General features: G+C 47.3%; 1 protein-coding gene across 8 annotated transcripts in view; it reads right to left on the bottom strand.

Moving 5' to 3' along the window:
* Positions 1 to 297: 297 nt before the first annotated feature.
* The window catches only part of GPATCH8 (G-patch domain containing 8), a 145081-nt gene continuing 124268 nt past the window's right edge, over positions 298 to 21110 (bottom strand). For 6 of the 8 annotated variants that reach the window (XM_063959954.1, XM_063959959.1, XM_063959951.1 and 3 more), the window contains one exon: positions 298 to 4557. In XM_063959954.1, coding sequence (XP_063816024.1) covers positions 987 to 4557 — 3571 coding nt within the window. In that variant the 3' untranslated portion in view covers positions 298 to 986. The remainder of the gene's footprint in view (positions 4558 to 21110) is intronic. The other 2 variants (XM_063959957.1, XM_063959955.1) reach the window with 1 other exon arrangement.

Below are 21110 nucleotides of genomic sequence, written 5' to 3'. Positions count from 1 at the left end.
AAACTATGTTGTACTGCATGTAGGGCAAAACTGAAGTGTGCAGAGATTTAGAGTTGGGATGGGCATATTTTAGCTGTACTCTAACATGCAGTGTAAAAATAAAGCTGTCCAGTGTTTTGGGACTACACGCAAGAGTAGGCAGTATTTACCCTGCATGCATAAACCATATAAATGCACGTGCACCCTCTTGTATTGCAGCATTGGTGTGTCTGAGGCTCCTTTTTCAGTTCTGGCTACCAACTCTGAATTAACCTCTTATCACTTTCCAGAATATCACATACTCCTTTACAACTGTAACATAATTCATTTGTTCATTTATTACCCCTTTTAATATTACATGTTTCTGCAATCCTGAAGGGTTTTATCTTTATTACTTTTTTTTTTGTACATTTGTATCATACATAGAAACTTCAACAAAAAAAAAATTAGTTTGATAGAATATACATGCCACAGCAGCAGAAATACATTTTGTTGCAAACTAGCTGAAAACTATAGGTTTGCCCCTCAGATTACTATACAACTACTGCAGGGAAAAAAAATATACAGAGTGCATATGTCATATTAAAACCACCATTTTTGACAGCTTGTCCCACACTGTATCTTCGTTATTATCAGTTGTGTTGACATTTGTTTTATATGGATGTGAGCAAACTAGTCAGTTCACTCTGGTAGTGTGGAGTCGAAATATTATATATATATATATATATATATATATTTATTTATATTAGGGAATTTTGGGAAGAGAAGAAGCCCATCTTCACGTATTTTTGCCATACAACTTGATGGCTCAGTCTATACATATGTCCAATAGAATATTTATAATTTAAACAAAAAGTGTACAGAACAGATTAAAGAATGACAGAATGATGAAATGACCTAGACGTGTTGGCCAAAGTCTTCCATAAACAATTTTGTCCAGGCAGACTTCAATAACTTTTTCTTGTGCCAAGATTTGGCGCGATAAGTGTGCATATCAAAGATTCACCTCATGTTCCATGGCTAGGTGGGTGTTGCAGGTCTTGACCTGAGAAGATGGGGTGAAGAAGAGGGTGGAGATGCAAAGCTGCTGCTGCAGCAGTGGCCTGCCGAGGAGCAAGTAGAGTTGGATAAAGGGCATGTGGGACATGATGAAGAGTAAGAGGCCCAGCATGGTGGAGCGCAGAGGCTGGTATTATGTGTATGGGATGACTAGCATAGAAAGCAGCATGGTGGGCTGGTATAAGAGAATGGGTAAGGTGGGAAAGGGAGATAGGAGCCAGATGTGGCTGGTGGATGTGGTGCACTTGAGCCAACTGCTGATGGTGAGGAGGTATACCCATGGCTGCAGCAGCTGCAGCATGTTGAAGGATGGCATGCTGTACAGTGGTTAAGGAAGCAGCAGACACAGGAGGTGGTGCTTGCTGAATGTGAATGGGCTGCAGGGTTTGTGTTACAGGCTGCAATGCTTGCGGCATAGCCCCTGCAGGGAAACTCTTTACCTGCTTGGCTAAGAGCTGTTGCTGTATATGCTGTTGAGCAGCCTGTTGTAGTTTGCTGTACTTCTCCATTTCATCTGGTGTAAAAATGATAGGCTGGCTTTCCAGAGGTGCCAATGAACCTTCATCCTCCTCCTCTTCCTCTTCCTCATCTTCCCCTTCTGGCCGAGAAGAGTTTGGATCAACTGTGATGGGTGGATAAGCTGAAGGCTGAAAAAATTCAGCATCAGGTGGTGGTGGTGGTGGTGGTGGTATTAATCTACCCTGGAGTGGTGGAAAAGGAAGACTTCCATTGCCCAAAGGGTGTGATGCAGCTCCCTCTCCAAAGCCTGGAGGTGGTGGCTGACAGCAAACTGCTGCCTCTGGGGCCAGATGTTCTACAGCAGGTGTAGGTGGTTCAGATACTGGGGTTTCCTCCACCAAAGTTTTTCCTTCTTTTTCCTGCTCCCCTTCTATAGCAACTGATGTTTCCCCAGAGTCGTTCTCTCCTCTTTGAGGTGCTGTGCCTTTGGACCCTACTGGGAGCTTGCCTATCATGGGTAGCTGAGCAGGTTTAATGCCAAGAGCAGGTGGCAACTTGGGGCCGAAGTATCCCTGAGGTGGGTCTTTCACCTTTGATCCTGACTTTGAGCTGCTTTCTGCAGTGCCTGCTGCCTTTTCCAAACGTCGTGACTGTATTTTTTCAAGTAGCCGCTTTGCTGTTAAAATACATCTCCCTACATCTTTCTCTGTGCTTCTGCAGGGCAAGTTAGAGCCACCAGCTCTCCTTGGTTCTGAACCTCTACCCCCCTCTCTTCGGTTCCCGGAGCGAGTATAATGTGGGGATTGTGAACGGTAAATCTTGGAACGGTTAAAGTCTCGCCTGCCACCTCTACGACTATCAACACTGTCCCGCCCATGTGATCCTTTCCCAGAGTGACTGCGAACACTTGTGCTCCGGTCCCTACTATAACTACGGCTGCGCTTCCAGCTGTGACCAGTCAAGCTGCGGCTCCTCCTCTTACTCCGACTTCGGCTACTACTACTTGACCTTCCTCTGCCCCGACTCCTACTTCTCCTCGAGCGACTTCTGCTTCTAGAACGACTACGGCTGTAATCAGAAGAGGAGTATTTATGTCTAGTGGAATGTCTTTTGGAAACCGCAGAGTCTGAATCTGAACCTGGTGACCTCCGCTTCGATCGCCTCCTTGATCCACTGCTATAATCGCTATAGTCACTGTCTGAATAGCTTTGATTGCGACTATATCTACTTCTATCAGTGGACCCTCCTGAACTGGATGAGTAGGATCGCCGCCGTTTTCCAGATCTTGATCGACTTCTGGAGCGATCACTTGTTGAGTCATACTCATCACTGTATCTAGACGTGGACTTTTTCCTACTGACATCTTCACTATCGTAATCTCCACTACTTTGTCTACTTCTGGCCTTGGTGGGTGTGTTTCTATGAGAAGATGATGATGATGGAGCAGCAGTAGGGGGAAGTGATGTTTTAAGGTCAGTTTTGGGCTTTTTATTCTCTGGCTCCTTGGAAGAAGTGTGAAGATCCTGTTTAGTACTAGTATTTCCCCCACTGTCTTCTTTTGCTAGGGACTTCCCTGTTGCAGAGTCTCCACTGCGATTTTCCAAAGTAAGAGCCAGATTTACATCAGACTCTGTAATTTTCAACACTGTTTTGGAAGCACCCTTTGATTTCTTGTGCTTATGCTTCTTATGCTTTTTAGTTTTCTGTTCTGTCCCCTCGTCTCCTTCTTTGTATTTCCGCTTCCGCTTGCTATTCTTCTTGTGCTTTTTCTTCTTCTTGTGCTTATGAGACTTCCCAGTAGCTTCACCTTTGTCCTCTTCTGCAAGAGTTTCAGCCTTAACATCAGAGGAAGCTGCAGAAGCTTTTGGTTGGGCACCACATGTATGCATAACTGGGATAGCCTCCTTTTTAATTTGGATATTTGGGTCCTTGTCCGATTCAGTGGCAGGTAAATTATCTTTACTTGATCCTGGGTTATTCTTTGGCTTCTCCACTCCTTTAGGTTTTCCATCTTTGTTTCGAGAAAGTTTGAAGTCAAAATATAATGGGTTACAGCTGAAAGAGATGGATGGTTCAGCCTGGGTGAATATCAGGAGCTCAGAGGGCCACTGCAGAGTTGTGCTCTCATCCTTGCTCAGAACTGGAAAAAATGGACCAGTTGGGAGTTTTGGTCGACCTGGGTGGTCTTTTGCAGAAGTGGGAGAAGCCTTGGGTGGCTCTACACTGGAAGTAGGGTTAGGCTTTTCTTTGTCACTTGTATGTTCTGTCAGGTCTGCCTTGGGCAAGCCAGGAGAGCCACTACGTTCGACTGGTTGATTCCCAATAATCTTCATATCAACACTTACACTTTTTTCTCCTTTGCTTTCTGTCTGTTTTACAGGTTTGACTTTGCTTGTAACAGTTTGTTTCTTGTCATCCTTCAGAGGCACATTCTCTGCCAGTGTTTGCTCTGTGGATCTCATAAAGAGCAAGAATTGGAAATTAGGTTTCACCCTACAATGGGCAGGTGGCATGTAGTGATAATACTCTGGTTCCCCAGGTTGACCCCCCCTTTCCTCTCGTTTCATCTTCTTTAGTTTTGATAAGGTGCTTGCAAGGGAGGCACCATCATCCACTTGGCTTTCCTCTTCCTCTACCTTGTTTTCACTTTCTTTGCTGCTCTCACCCTCCACTGCTTGCAGGGTGCATATAACATCAGCAGATGATGGTTTGTCCTCCTCTTTCTCCTCCTCTGCTGATCCCACCTCCTCGTTGATGTCCTTGAAGACTGCCGCCGAGGACTCTAACTTCAATGGAGTCTTTTTAGCAAAGGAGAAAGAAAAACCCACTTTCTGAAGAGATGATGTACTAGCTGAGCTTTTAAAGCCAAAAGTTATAGTTGGAGTTGTAGCTGGAATAAGAGCACAATTGGAAATCTGGGGTGATTTTTCTTCCTGTACTCGTTTTGGGCTGTCTTGCATTGTTGAGCTTGTAGAAATAGGTACATCTTCCTCTTCCACTCCTTCCTCATCCAAAGCAACTGTAGTTGGTTTAAACATGGGACCACTGCCAGGAGCGCTGCTACAAAAAACAAATATAAAGTTTATTTTACTTAGATTCATTTAACTTTTCTATGAACATATAGAGGCATTATAAAAGTGCAATAACCGAACTAGCTATCGGATCCACTAGTGGGGACTTGCCAATCCCACACCATTATTAATATAATCATCATTGGTAGGTGGAACACTCATATTAATCAAACTGCGGAAATCAAATGTGTTAATTAATATAATACTTGCGAATACACATTTTATGACCAATCAATTAAAGCCATGTACAATTAATTTCCTATAAATAACTACAGATAAAAAGCTATACAGGTTGAGAATCCCTTATCCAAAATCTCACACTTTTGGGCCTCCTCCTGAGATAATGACATTATATATACATAGTTATGTGTGTATATTTTATATATATATATATATATATATATATATATATGCAGATGTGCATATTTGGTCGACGTTTCGGTCCCTGTAGGACCATCATCAGGACCAGCAACAGTGCATCATAACATCAAGGCAGCAAGAGAGCAGACTAAAGCACCATCACCACCGACACATATATTTATACCAACAATCATCACCCAGAATTCCCTGTCACAAAGGCACTGCATCATGGGGCATTTAGTACCAACTGTCATCAAATATACATTATTAGCCCACTAGACGATGACATAACATCAATACTAGTGGCAGCGCAGCCTCACTGAATCCACAATGTATTCAGAAGTTGTAAAAAAACAAACCAGAATGGTTAGAAAATACAAATTACAAAAGTCCGGAAATAGCAGAACCCGGAAGTGCTCAAGCGTTATGCCGCTGTCCCGGAACACACCCACTAGGTTCATGCGCTCCACAGTACGCCAACTGTTCAGCTAAGCACTAGGTAACCATGGTAGGAGATGTACACAACCAGAGGGCGCCGGACCCGGAAGTGTCCGCGCCACTCGATAAATGCCGTGGAGCGCATCGGAAACATCATGCGCTCCACAGTAAAGTTTGTTATTTATAGTATCCTAGGCACCCACCTAGGTTTGGATATCAGAATTTGTATTATAGACGTTTTATAGATGATTTATTTTTGTTGTGGTGCGGCACTAACACACAGTTCAGTGAAATGGTTGAGTTTCTCAACTCTCTCAACTCCCCGATTAGATTTTCAAGTTGTATTCATGACACCGAAATGTATTTTTTGGATGTTAAAATATACCGGACTGGTAATGAATTGTCTACGACTGTTTCGGAAGGACACAGACCGAAATTCATTATTTGCCAATAGTCAACATCCAAGTTCGCTTAAGGAAGGACTTCCTATCTCACAATTCCTTTGCATATTGAGGATTAACTCTACAAGAGAATTGGCGGATAAACAGATTATAGAGATGTCCTCTCGCTTCCTCGAACGGGGTTACTCCCCAAAAGTGATTAACGTTGTTTGGAAAAACGAGATTTATGGTAAGAACTTACCGTTGTTAAATCTCTTTCTGCAAGGTACACTTGGCTCCACACGGAATTACATCAGGGTATAGAGTAGGATCTTGATCCGAGGCACCAACAGGCTCAAAGCTTTTGACTGTTCCCAAGATGCACAGCGCTGCCTCCTCTATAACCCCGCCTCCATGCCAGGGAGCTCAGTTTTGTTAACCAGCCCAATGCAGTAGCAGGTACCAGAGAGGACAAATACACCACACACTCACCGCAGGAGAGGGTGTCAGCGGCTATGCCAATACCAACCCAAAAAAAGCTAAAGTGTGTCAGGGTGGGCGCCTTGTGAAGCCCAGTGTACCTCGCAGAAAGAGATTTAACAACGGTAAGTTCCTACCATAGATCTCGTTTTCTGCTGCGGGGTACACTGGGCTCCACAAGGAATTACATCGGGGATGTCCCAAAGCAGTTCCTCACGGGAGGGGACGCACTGTAGCGGGCACAAGAATCCGGCATCCAAAGGAAGCATCCCGGGAAGCAGCGGTATCGAAGGCATAGAACCTTATAAACGTGTTCCCTGAGGACCACGTAGCCGCCTTGCACAATTGTTCAAGGGTCGCACCACGGTGGGCCGTCCAAGAAGGTCCAACCGACCGAGTACAATGGGCCTTAATGGTAGCAGGAGCTGGACGACCAGCCTGCACATAAGCATGTGCAATCACCATTCTAATACATCTAGCCAGAGTCTGCTTAGAAGCAGGCCAGCCACGTTTGTGAAAACCAAACAATACAAAAAGAGAATCAGATTTCCTTACGGAGGAAGTTCTCTTCACATAGATACGGAGAGCCCGTATCACATCCAAAGACCGTTCTTTGGGAGACAACTCAGGAGAATTAAAGGCCGGAACCACAATCTCCTGGTTAAGGTGGAATGAAGACACCACCTTGGGTAATTAACCCAGTCGCGTTCTAAGAACCACCCGGTCACGATGAAAAATCAAATGGGGGGACTTGCAGGATAAGGCACCCAAGTCCGAGACCCTTCTAGCTGAAGCAATAGCCAGTAAAATAGCACCTTAAGGGACAGCCACTTAAGATAAGCAGAGGCAAGAGGTTCAAATGGACTCTCGCAAGGCCTCCAATACCACAGACAGATCCCAGGGGGCCACAGGAGGTACATAAGGAGGCTGAATCCGCAACAATCCCTGAGTGAATGTATGAACATCCGGAAGGGCAGCAATCTTTCTCTGAAACCAAACCGACAAGACAGAAATGTGAACCTTGAGGGAGGCCAGACGCACGCCTAACTCCAGGCCCTGTTGTAGGAAGGCAACAGTTTGGCCGCGCTAAACTTGAAAACGTCATGATTGTGAGATGCACACCAAGTAAAGTAAGCATTCCAGACCCTATGGTAAATCCGAGCAGAAGCCGGCTTACGGGCCTTCAACATAGTTTGAACGACCGCCTCAGAAAATAGGATTTTAATACCTACCGGTAAATCCTTTTCTCTTAGTCCGTAGAGGATGCTGGGGATGCTTTAAGAACCAAGGGGTATAGACGGGATCCGCAGGAGACAAGGGCACTTTAAGACTTTAAATGGGTGTGAACTGGCTCCTCCCTCTATGCCCCTCCTCCAGACTCCAGTTATAGGAACTGTGCCCAGGGAGACGGACATTTCGAGGAAAAGGATTTAGTTAACGTTTTTAACTAAGGTGAGATACATACCAGCTCACACCTCAAACCACGCCGTATAACATGGCATTCAACAACAACGCATGCAACAGCATGACCAAACAACAGTCACAGATTGACTGAACTTAACTCAACATGAGCGTAACTACAACCAAACTGCAGATACAGCCCGCACTGGGACGGGCGCCCAGCATCCTCTACGGACTAAGAGAAAAGGATTTACCGGTAGGTATTAAAATCCTATTTTCTCATATGTCCTAGAGGATGCTGGGGATGCTTCAAGAACCATGGGGTTTATACCAAAGTTCTAGAACGGGCGGGAGAGTGCGGATGACTCTGCAGCACCGATTGACCAAACAAGAGGTCCTCCACAGCCAGGGTATCAAACTTGTAAAACTTTGCAAAGGTGTTTGATCCCGACCAAGTCGCTGCTCGGCAAAGCTGTAATGCCGAGACCCCCCGGGCAGCCGCCCAGGATGAGCCCACCTTTCTGGTAGAATGGGCCTTCAAAGATTTTGGTAACGCCAGTCCTGCCGTAGAGTGAGCTTGCTGAATCGTATTACAGATCCAACGTGCAATAGTCTGCTTGGAAGCAGGAGCCCCACAGGACACAGGACAAACAGAGCCTCTGTTTTCCTAATTTGAGCCGTTCTGGCGACATAGATATTCAAAGCTCTGACCACATTGAGAGACTTTGATTCCGCCAAAGCGTCAGTAGCCACAGGCACCACAATAGGCTGATTTACGTGAAATGATGAAACCACCTTTGGCAAAAATTGCTGACGAGTTCTCAACTCGGCTCTATCAGCATGGAAGATTAAATAGGGGCTTTTGTGAGACAAAGCCGCCAATTCAGAGACCCACCTTGCGGAAGCCAAGGCCAACAACATGACTAAAAAAGAAATCACTTATGTGAGAGAGCGCAAAAGATTTTAAACATTTTTATTTTATATTAAAAACTATAAAACTATTATAGCATCATCATATGCATATAATGCTATATGCCTTTGAAACATATAATTATTGAATCTACACAATAAAGCTACCATGAATCAGGAACACATATCAGTCCATAAGAGATTATTATCTAACACCAGCTGCCACTGGTTTGCAGAATTATCCTCACCGTTCCTTTTAACCACTTAGTGGCTAGAATACAGTCCAATGTCCCGCATCAACAGATTCTAGACTCTTTCTCCACAGAAATGTTATATGGATACTGATAAAACTTCATGAATAGTGTCTGATGTTCATGAAATATTGTAGCAGAAAGTTCCAATATTATATTCAAACTGTAATACTTTTGTTATTTTCGTAGATGGACAGACTTAGATTTGCATGTGGTCAACAGCAACGGGGGAATTTCCTTGGTGACCGGTCACGACTATCCGCAGAGCGATAACTTCAACACCTGGGCACGGTGAGGTGAGACATACCCTCTAATTTTGATATCGTCCCTGTACAGCTAGACACAATATCATCTAAGTGTCAACGGATAAGAGGCACAATCCCTGTATGCAAATCTAAGTCTGTCCATCTACGAAAATAACAAAAGTATTACAGTTTGAATATAATATTGGAACTTTCTGCTACAATATTTCATGAACATCAGACACTATTCATGAAGTTTTATCAGTATCCATATAACATTTCTGTGGAGAAAGAGTCTAGAATCTGTTGATGCGGGACATTGGACTGTATTCTAGCCACTAAGTGGTTAAAAGGAACGGTGAGGATAATTCTGCAAACCAGTGGCAGCTGGTGTTAGATAATAATCTCTTATGGACTGATATGTGTTCCTGATTCATGGTAGCTTTATTGTGTAGATTCAATAATTATATGTTTCAAAGGCATATAGCATTATATGCATATGATGATGCTATAATAGTTTTATAGTTTTTAATATAAAATAAAAATGTTTAAAATCTTTTGCGCTCTCTCACATAAGTGATTTCTTTTTTTGTTTCGAAATTGGTATACACTTCAGGTTACTGAGTGGGAGCTGCATTCAGATTTTAAGTGGTGGTGAATAGCTAAATTTATTGGATATTGCATATAAATATATAGCTGCGCCTGAATTTATGTTCACACACGGACGCAGGCGGGTCCACAAATAAAGTTGGTCCGGTGCGTTTGGGTGTCTATATAATTGTATTGTGCAACAACATGACTACCTTCCAAGTAAGGAACTTTAACTCAACCTTACGCAAAGGTTCAAACCAATGAGATTGCAGGAACTGCAACACCACATTCAGATCCCAAGGCGCCACTGGGGGCACAAAGGGAGGTTGGATGTGTAGTACGCCTTTCACGAAGGTCTGAACTTCTTGAAGGGAGGCCAATTCTTTCTGAAAGAAAATCGATAAGACCGAAATTTGCACTTTAACTGAGCCCAACTTCAGGCCAGCATCCACACCAGCTTGTAAAAAATGGAGCAAACGCCCCAGCTGAAATTCCTCCATAGGAGCCTTCTTGGATTCACACCAAGACACACATTTCCTCCAAATACGGTGGTAATGCTTTGCCGTCACTTCTTTTCTAGCCTGAAGAAGTGTGGGAATGACTTCACTGGGAATACCCTTACGGGCTAGGATTTGGCGCTCAACCACCATGCCGTCAAACGCAGCCGCGGTAAGTCTTGATACACGCACGGACCCTGTTGTAACAGGTCCTCTCGTAGAGGAGGAGGCCAGGGATCTTCTATGAGCAACTCCTGAAGATCTGGATACCAGGCCCTCCTTGGCCAGTCGGGAACAATGAGTATCGCCTGAACCCTTGTTCTTCTTATGATCTTTATCACCTTTGGAATGAGTGGAAGTGGAGGGAACACATAAACCGACGGAAACACCCACGGTGTCACCAGGGCGTCCACCGCCATTGCCAAATTGGTAATGAAAATCCTGAACAGCAAACCTCAGGTATGCCGGATGTGGAGGATATATGGGAACGTGTAAGTAGGCATCCTTTATGTCGACCGACACCATAAAATCGTCCTCCTCCAGACTGGAGATCACTGCTCGGAGAGATTCCATCTTGAATTTGAATCTTTTTAGAAAGAAATTGAGAGATTTTAGATTCAGAATCGGTCTGACTGAGCCATCCGGCTTCGGTACCACGAACAGAGTCGAATAAAAACCCTTCCCCTGTTGTGACGGGGGTACCGTAACAATGACTTGATTTTGACACAGCTTTAGTATCGCAGCGCATACCACCTCTCTTTCTGGAAGAGAAACTGGCAAGGCCGATTTGAAAAATTGGTGAGGGGGTATGTCCTGAAACTCTAATTTGTACCCTTGGTCTACTATTTCTAATATCCAAGGATCCAGGTCCGAGTGCACCCAGACCTGACTGAAGAGCCTCAGACGTGCCCCCACTGGTGCGGACTCCCGCAGAGAAGCCCCAGGGTCATGCGGTGGATTTGGTAGAAGCCGGAGAGGACTTCTGCTCTTGGGAACTTGCCACAGCCGGTGACCTTTTTCCCCTTCCTCTTCCAGCAAGGAAGGAGGAGCATCGTCCTTTCTTGTATTTATTGGGCCGAAAGGACTGCATCTGATAGTGGGGCGTTTTCTTCTGTTGTGCAGCAACATAAGGTAAAAATGACGACTTACCCGCGGTAGCCGTAGATACCAGGTCAGTGAGGCCGTCACCAAACAAGACACTATCGTTAAACGGTAACGACTCCATCGCCTTCTTAGAGTCAGCATTCCATTGATGAATCCACAATGCTCTCCATGCCGAGACTGCCATGGCATTGGCCCTTGATCCCAAAAGGCCAATATCCCTTACAGCTTCTTTTAAATATGCTGCGGCGTCCCTGATATGACCCAGAGTCAAAAGCACATTATCCCTGTCTAGGGTATCTATCTCAGATGACAAGTTATCTGGTCACTTTTCAATAGCGCTACTCACCCATGCCGAAGCAACGGCAGGCCTGAGTAGCGAACCCGTAGTGACATAAATGGATTTTAGTGTATTTTCCTGCTTATGATCCGCAGGATCCTTTAGGGCTGCCGTGTCAGGAGACGGAAGCACCACCTTTTTGGACAGACGTAATAAAGCTTTGTCAACCGTGGTGGTTGACTCCCACCTTTCCCTGTCCCCAAAAGGAAACGGATATGCCACTGGAATTCTTTTGGGAAAATGTATCTTCTTGTCAGGATTTCCCCAAGCCTTTCCGAAAAGAGCGTTCAGTTCATGAGAGGGAGGAAACGTTACCTCAGGTTTCTTTCCTCTATAAATACAGACCCTAGTATCAGGGTCCTCTGTTATATGCAACACTTCTTTTATAGCCACAATCATGTACTGAACGCTCTTAGCCAGTTTTGAATTCAATCTGGCATCACTATAGTCGACACTGGATTCAGAGTCCGTGTCGGTATCTGTATCTGCTATCTGGGTAAAAGCATGTTTCTGAGACCCCGAAGGGGTCTGAGCTTGTGACAATGCATCCTCAATGGATTTTCTCCATGTCTGGTTCTTAGACTCAGATTTATCAAACCTCTTAGACAACAGAGTCACATTTGCATTCAGAACCCTCAACATATTTACCCAATCGTCCGTCGGCGGTGCCGACACGGTCACTCTCAGTCTTTTCTGTTCCCACTCCAGCCTCCTCCTGGGAAGAGCACTCAGCCTCAGACATGTCGACACACACGTACCGACACCCCAACCACAGTGGGGCTATAGGAGACAGACCCACAACAAAGCCTGTTAAAGAGACACAGAGGGAGTTCTGCCAGCTCACAACCCAGCGCCTATCCCAGTACTGAAGCGAGTAAAAAGACTGCCCAGACCTGTTAGCGCTTTGTATTATATATCAATTAGTACCAAATCACTTGTGCCTCCCCGTTTTGCACCGTTACTTGCACAGCAGTGTGGAGGTCAGGGCCAGCGTCTCTGCAGCTTCTGTGAAGAGAAAATGGCGCTGGTCAGAGCTGTGTGGGCTAAGCCCCACCCACTACATGGCGTGCTTCAGTCCCGCTTAAATTTATACGATGCAGGGAGCCCATTGCCAGCAGGTCTCCATGAAAATAATAAACCTAACAAAAGTCTTTTTCCGAGAAACTCAGGAGAGCTCCTCAGTGTGTGACCAGTCTCTCTGGGCACAGAATCTAACTGGAGTCTGGAGGAGGGGCATAGAGGAAGGAGCCAGTTCACACCCATTTAAAATCTTAAAGTGCCCACGTCTCCTGCGGATCCAGTCTATACCCCATGGTTCTTGAAGCATCCCCAGCATCCTCTAGGACGTATGAGAAAAACCCTTGGCCCTCAGGACGGAAGCCTCAAGAGCCATGCTGTCAAAGCCAGACGGGCCAAGTCCTGGTAGACACAAAGGCCCTGAACGAGGAGGTCTGGTGGTTGTGGAAGTAGAAGGGGACAATCTAGCAAGAGGGCCTGTAGATCGGAGAACCAGTGCCGGCTGGGCCACGCTGGAGCTAGCAGAAGTAGTTTTCCTCCTTCTTGCTTGAACTTCCATATTACTCTGGGCAGGAGTGACACCGGAGGGAACACATACGGCAGCCGAAAGTTCCATGGGATTGACAGAGCACCCACGAACGCTGCTTGAGGATCCCTTGTCCTTGCTCCAAAGACCGGAACCTTGTGAATGTGTCGAGACGCCATCAGGTCCACATCTGGGAGACCCCACTTGTCCACGAAAAGTTGAAACACATCTGGATGTAGGCTCCATTCTCCGGCGTGCACATCCTGATGACTGAGATAATCCGCCTCCCAGTTCAGAACGCCCGGAATGAACACTGCTGATATGGCCGGCAGATGGCGTTCTGCCCACTGAAGAATCCTTGATACTTCCCTCATTGCCATGCAGCTTCGACTGCCGCCTTGATGATTTATGTACGCCACTGCGGTGGCGTTGTCCGACTGTACTTGAACAGGTCTGTTCTGAATCAGATGCTGGGCCATTGTCAACGCGTTGAATACTGCCCGCAGTTCCAGAATATTGATTGGGAGCAGAGACTCCTCCTTGGTCCACCGACCCTGAAGAGAGTGTTGTTCCAACACCGTGCCCCAAACTCTCAGACTGGCATCCGTCGTCAGAAGGACCCAGTTGGATATCCAGAAGGGACGGCCTCTGCTCAACCGTTGGTCCTGCAGCCACCAACTCAGTGACAGGCGGACCTCCGGAGACCATAAGATCATGTGAGATCTGATCCGGTGAGGCAGGCCGTCCCACTTGGTCAGAATTAACTTCTGCAGAGGGCGAGAGTGGAACTGAGCATACTCCACCATGTCGAAAGCCGACACCATGAGACCTAGCACTTGCATTGCCGAATGTAATCGACACTTGCGGACGAGATAGGAAGCATCGAATCCTGTCCTGAAGCTTCAGGACTTTCTCCTGAGACAGGGACAACAGTTAGTTGTGTGTCCAATAACGCTCCCAGGTATAACATGCTCCGACCAGGAACCAGGGAGGATTTCTTCCAGTTGATCAGCCACCCGTGGGCTTTCATGCACTGGACCGTCAGATCAAGATGACACAGGAGAAGTTCTGGGGAATTTGCCAGGATCGACAAATCGTCCAAGTACGGTAGGATCCTGACCCCTTGACTGCGGAGAGTAGCCGTCATGACCGCCATTACTTTGGTGAAGACTCGGGGAGCCGTTGTCAAACCAAAGGGTAACGCCCGAAATTGGTAATGCAGGTTGCCCACCGCAGACCGCAGGTATTGTTGATGAGATACCGCAATAGGAATATGCAGGTAGGCATCCTGTATGTCCGGGGAGACCATATAGTCCCCAGGCTCCATGGCCAGAACAATAGAGCGCAGAGTTTCCATACAAAACTTGGAGACCCGCACATGCTTGTTCAAGGACTTCAGATTGAGAATGGGCCGCGAGGACCCGTTTAGTTTCGGGACTAGAAACAGCGTGGAATAGTACCCCTTGCCTCTCTGAGCCAGAGGCACCTGCACCACCACTCCTGTGACCAGGAGGGAATGTACCACTGAGTGCAACGTGTTTGCTTTTGCCGGATCCAGAGGCACATCTGTCAGGCGAACGACGACTTCCCTCGCCCAGGCATCTGAAGTGGTCTTTGACAATTCCTGGGCAAAACCTAGAAGTCGGCCCCCTACCCTGGGATTCCCCAGAGGGTGGCCCGCCCCGTCATGCTTGTCAGTTTTGGAAGCAGGCTGACGGGCAGCCCAGGCACGCTTTGGTCTGTGCTTGTTTGGTCTGGAAGCACGAGCTTGCTTTGGGTACGCCTGACCTTTTGCTTCACCTGGAGTACGAAAGGGCAGAGGGAAAATAAGAATTTACTTACCGATAATTCTATTTCTCGGAGTCCGTAGTGGATGCTGGGGTTCCTGAAAGGACCATGGGGAATAGCGGCTCCGCAGGAGACAGGGCACAAAAGTAAAGCTTTCCGATCAGGTGGTGTGCACTGGCTCCTCCCCCTATGACCCTCCTCCAAGCCAGTTAGGTACTGTGCCCGGACGAGCGTACACAATAAGGGAGGAATTTTGAATCCCGGGTAAGACTCATACCAGCCACACCAATCACACCGTACAACTTGTGATCAAAACCAGTTAACAGTATGATAACAGAGGAGCCTCTGAAAGATGGCTTCTTAACAATAACCCGAATTAGTTAACAATAACTATGTACAATTATTGCAGATAATCCGCACTTGGGATGGGCGCCCAGCATCCACTACGGACTCCGAGAAATAGAATTATCGGTAAGTAAATTCTTATTTTCTCTATCGTCCTAGTGGATGCTGGGGTTCCTGAAAGGACCATGGGGATTATACCAAAGCTCCCAAACGGGCGGGAGAGTGCGGATGACTCTGCAGCACCGAATGAGAGAACTCCAGGTCCTCCTTAGCCAGAGTATCAAATTTGTAAAATTTTACAAACGTGTTCTCCCCTGACCACGTAGCTGCTCGGCAAAGTTGTAATGCCGAGACCCCTCGGGCAGCCGCCCAAGATGAGCCCACCTTCCTTGTGGAGTGGGCCTTTACAGATTTAGGCTGTGGCAGGCCTGCCACAGAATGTGCAAGTTGGATTGTGCTACAGATCCAACGAGCAATCGTCTGCTTAGACGCAGGAGCACCCATCTTGTTGGGTGCATACAATATAAACAACGAGTCAGATTTTCTGACTCCAGCTGTCCTTGCAATATATATTTTTAATGCTCTGACAACGTCCAGTAACTTGGAGTCCTCCAAGTCACTTGTAGCCGCAGGCACTACAATAGGCTGGTTCAGATGAAATGCTGACACCACCTTAGGGAGAAAATGCGGACGAGTCCGCAGTTCTGCCCTGTCCGAATGGAAAATCAGATATGGGCTTTTGTAAGATAAAGCTGCCAGTTCTGACACTCTCCTGGCCGAAGCCAGGGCTAGTAACATGGTCACTTTCCATGTGAGATATTTTAAATCCACCTTTTTTAGTGGTTCAAACCAATGAGATTTTAGAAATTCCAAAACCACATTGAGATCCCACGGTGCCACTGGAGGCACCACAGGAGGCTGTATATGCAGCACTCCCTTAACAAAAGTCTGGACTTCAGGAACTGAAGCCAATTCTTTTTGAAAGAAAATCGACAGGGCCGAAATTTGAACCTTAATAGATCCCAATTTGAGACCCATAGACAATCCTGATTGCAGGAAATGTAGGAATCGACCCAGTTGAAATTCCTCCGTCGGAGCACTCCGATCCTCGCACCACGCAACATATCTTCGCCAAATGCGGTGATAGTGTTGCACGGTTACTTCCTTCCTTGCTTTAATCAAAGTAGGAATGACTTCTTCCGGCATGCCTTTTTCCTTTAGGATCCGGCGTTCAACCGCCATGCCGTCAAACGCAGCCGCGGTAAGTCTTGAAACAGACAGGGACCCTGCTGAAGCAAGTCCCTCCTTAGAAGTAGAGGCCACGGATCTTCCGTGATCATCTCTTGAAGTTCCGGGTACCAAGTCCTTCTTGGCCAATCCGGAACCACTAGTATCGTTCTTACGCCTCTTTGCCGTATAATTCTCAATACTTTTGGTATGAGAGGCAGAGGAGGAAACACATACACCGACTGGTACACCCAAGGCGTTACCAGCGCGTCCACAGCTATTGCCTGCGGATCTCTTGACCTGGCGCAATACCTGTCCAGTTTTTTGTTGAGGCGAGACGCCATCATGTCCACCATTGGTCTTTCCCAACGGGTTACCAGCATGTGGAAGACTTCCGGATGAAGTCCCCACTCTCCCGGGTGAAGGTCGTGTCTGCTGAGGAAATCTGCTTCCCAGTTGTCCACTCCCGGGATGAACACTGCTGACAGTGCTATCACATGATTCTCTGCCCAGCGAAGAATCCTTGCAGCTTCTGCCATTGCACTCCTGCTTCTTGTGCCGCCCTGTCTGTTCACATGGGCGACTGCCGTGATGTTGTCCGACTGGATCAACACCGGTTTTCCTTGAAGCAGAGGTTCTGCCTGGCTTAGAGCATTGTAGATTGCTCTTAGTTCCAGAATGTTTATGTGAAGAGACGTTTCCAGGCTCGTCCACACTCCCTGGAAGTTTCTTCCTTGTGTGACTGCTCCCCAGCCTCTCAGGCTGGCGTCCGTGGTCACCAGCATCCAATCCTGTATGCCGAATCTGCGGCCCTCCAATAGATGAGCACTCTGCAACCACCACAGAAGAGATACCCTTGTCCTTGGAGACAGGGTTATCCGCTGGTGCATCAGAAGATGCGACCCTGACCATTTGTCTAACAGATCCCTCTGGAAAATTCGTGCATGGAATCTGCCGAATGGAATTGCTTCGTAAGAAGCCACCATTTTTCCCAGGACTCTTGTGCATTGATGTACAGACACCTTTCCTGGTTTTAGGAGGTTCCTGACAAGCTCGGACAACTCCTTGGCTTTTTCCTCCGGGAGAAAAACCTTTTTCTGAACCGTGTCCAGAATCATCCCTAGGAACAGCAGACGAGTTGTCGGCATTAACTGGGATTTTGGAATATTCAGAATCCAGCCGTGCTGTTTTAGCACTTCTTGAGACAGTGCTAATCCCCTCTCTAGCTGTTCTCTGGACCTTGCCCTTATTAGGAGATCGTCCAAGTATGGGATAATTAATACGCCTTTTCTTCGAAGAAGAATCATCATCTCGGCCATTACCTTTGTAAAGACCCGAGGTGCCGTGGACAATCCGAACGGCAGCGTCTGAAACTGATAGTGACAGTTTTGTACAACGAACCGGAGGTACCCCTGGTGTGAGGGGTAAATTGGAACGTGGAGGTACGCATCCTTGATGTCCAAGGACACCATAAAGTCCCCTTCTTCCAGGTTCGCTATCACTGCTCTGAGTGACTCCATTTTGAACTTGAACTTCTTTATGTACAGGTTCAAGGACTTCAGATTTAGAATAGGTCTTACCGAGCCGTCCGGCTTCGGTACCACAAATAGAGTGGAATAATACCCCTTTCCCTGTTGTAGAAGAGGTACCTTGACTATCACCTGCTGAGAGTACAGCTTGTGAATGGCTTCCAAAACCGTCTCCCTTTCGGAGGGGGACGTTGGTAAAGCAGACTTCAGGAAACGGCGAGGCGGATCTGTCTCTAGTTCCAACCTGTACCCCTGAGATATTATCTGCAGGATCCAGGGATCTACCTGCGAGTGAGCCCACTGCGCGCTGAAATGCTTGAGACGACCGCCCACCGCCCCCGAGTCCGCTTGAGAAGCCCCAGCGTCATGCTGAGGCTTTTGTAGAAGCGGGGGAGGGCTTCTGTTCCTGGGAAGGAGCTGCCTGTTGGTGTCTCTTCCCCCTTCCTCTGCCTCGTGGCAGATATGAATATCCCTTTGCTCTCTTGTTTTTAAAGGAACGAAAGGACTGCGGTTGAAAAGTCGGTGTCTTTTTCTGTTGGGGAGTAGCTTGAGGTAAAAAGGTGGATTTCCCGGCTGTAGCCGTGGCCACCAAATCTGATAGACCGACTCCAAATAACTCCTCCCCTTTATACGGCAAAACTTCCATATGCCGTCTTGAGTCCGCATCGCCTGACCACTGTCGCGTCCATAAACTTCTTCTGGCCGAAATGGACATAGCACTTACCCGTGATGCCAGTGTGCAGATATCCCTCTGTGCATCACGCATATAAAGAAATGCATCCTTTATTTGCTCTAAAGACAGTAAAACATTGTCCCTATCCAGGGTATCAATATTTTCAATCAGGGACTCTGACCAAACTACTCCAGCACTGCACATCCAGGCTGACGCTATAGCTGGTCGTAGTATAACACCTGTATGTGTGTATATACTTTTTTGGATATTTTCCATCCTCCTATCTGTTGGATCTTTAAGTGCGGCCGTCTCAGGAGAGGGTAACGCCACTTGTTTAGATAAGCGTGTGAGCGCCTTATCCACCCTAGGAGGTGTTTCCCAGCGCGCCCTAACCTCTGACGGGAAAGGGTATAAAGCTAATAACTTCTTTGAAATTAGCATCTTTTTATCGGGGGCAACCCACGCTTCATCACATACATCATTTAGTTCTTCTGATTCAGGAAAAACTATAGGTAGTTTTTTCACACCCCACATAATACCCTGTTTAGTGGTACCAGTAGTATCAGCTAAATGTAACGCCTCCTTCATTGCCAAAATCATATAACGTGTGGCCCTACTGGAAAATACGGTTGATTCGTCACCGTCGCCACTGGAATCAGTGCCTGTGTCTGGGTCGACCGACTGAGGCAAAGGGCGTTTTACAGCCCCTGACTGTGTTTGAGGCGCCTGGACAGGCACTAACTGATTGTCCGGCCGTCTCATGTCGACAAACGACTGCTTTAGCGTGTTGACACTATCCCGTAATTCCATAAATAAAGGCATCCATTCTGGTGTCGACCCCCTAGGAGGTGACATCCCCATATTTGGCAATTGCTCCGCCTCCACACCAATATCGTCCTCATACATGTCGACACACACGTACCGACACACAGCAGACACACAGGGAATGCTCTTAACGAAGACAGGACCCCACTAGCCCTTTGGGGAGACAGAGGGAGAGTTTGCCAGCACACACCAAAAGCGCTATATATGACAGGGATAGCCTTATAATAAGTGCTCCCTGTATAGCTGCTTTTATAATATAATTTTTGCCACTATTTTGCCCCCCCTCTCTTGTTTTACCCTGTTTCTGTAGTGCAGTGCAGGGGAGAGACCTGGGAGCCGTCCTGACCAGCGGAGCTGTGTAAGGAAAATGGCGCTGTGTGCTGAGGAGATAGGCCCCGCCCCTTTTCCGGCGGGCTCGTCTCCCGCTCTTTAGTGTATTCTGGCAGGGGTTAAATATCTCCATATAGCCCCGGAGGCTATATGTGAGGTATTTTTTAGCCAAATAGGTTTTCATTTGCCTCCCAGGGCGCTCCCCTCCCAGCGCCCTGCACCCTCAGTGACTGCCGTGTGAAGTGTGCTGAGAGGAAAATGGCGCACAGCTGCAGTGCTGTGCGCTACCTTTAGAAGACTGAGGAGTCTTCTGCCGCCGATTCTGGACCTCTTCATGTTTCAGCATCTGCAAGGGGGCCGGCGGCGAGGCTCCGGTGACCATCCAGGCTGTACCTGTGATCGTCCCTCTGGAGCTGATGTCCAGTAGCCAAGAAGCCAATCCATCCTGCACGCAGGTGAGTTCACTTCTTCTCCCCTAAGTCCCTCGTTGCAGTGATCCTGTTGCCAGCAGGACTCACTGTAAAATAAAAAACCTAAGCTAAACTTTCTCTAAGCAGCTCTTTAGGAGAGCCACCTAGATTGCACCCTTCTCGGCCGGGCACAAAAATCTAACTGGCTTGGAGGAGGGTCATAGGGGGAGGAGCCAGTGCACACCACCTGATCGGAAAGCTTTACTTTTGTGCCCTGTCTCCTGCGGAGCCGCTATTCCCCATGGTCCTTTCAGGAACCCCAGCATCCACTAGGACGATAGAGAAAGTACTTTTAGCCCTCTGTGCGGAAGGAGCCGTACTAGATAGGCACGCTGTTTGAGCCATAGCCAGATCAGCCACAATCTTATTTAGGTCTTCTCCAAAGAGAATGTCTCCTTTGAAAGGAAGCACCTGCAGGGTTTACTTGGAATCCAAATCCACCGACCAGGATCTCAACCAAAGGATACATCTGGCAAAGACGGATGCAGTAGCAGCCTTGGCCGCGAGCACCCCGGCATCGGAGGCCGCCACCTTAAGGTACAGAGAAGCCGTGGCAATATATGAGAGATATTGTCAAGCATGCTCAGACGCGCTGGCAGACAGTTCCGCCTCGAGTTCCTGAGCCCACGCCTCAACAGCTTCAGCAGCCCAAGTCGCTGCAATTGTTGGCCTATGCACAGCCCCCGTTAGGGTATAAATTGCTTTTAAACAGCCCTCCAAACGTCTATCCGTCGGTTCCTTCAGAAAGGTGACGGTAGTTACTGGCAGAGCAGAGGAAACAACCATACGCGCCACATTGGTTTCCCAATTTTTACACACCTC

The sequence above is a fragment of the Pseudophryne corroboree genome, chromosome 3 (assembly GCF_028390025.1).
Source record: "Pseudophryne corroboree isolate aPseCor3 chromosome 3, aPseCor3.hap2, whole genome shotgun sequence".
Lineage (NCBI taxonomy): Eukaryota > Metazoa > Chordata > Amphibia > Anura > Myobatrachidae > Pseudophryne > Pseudophryne corroboree.
The sequence above is the reverse complement of the archived record's forward strand: the minus strand, read 5'-3'. Positions and strand labels throughout refer to the sequence as shown.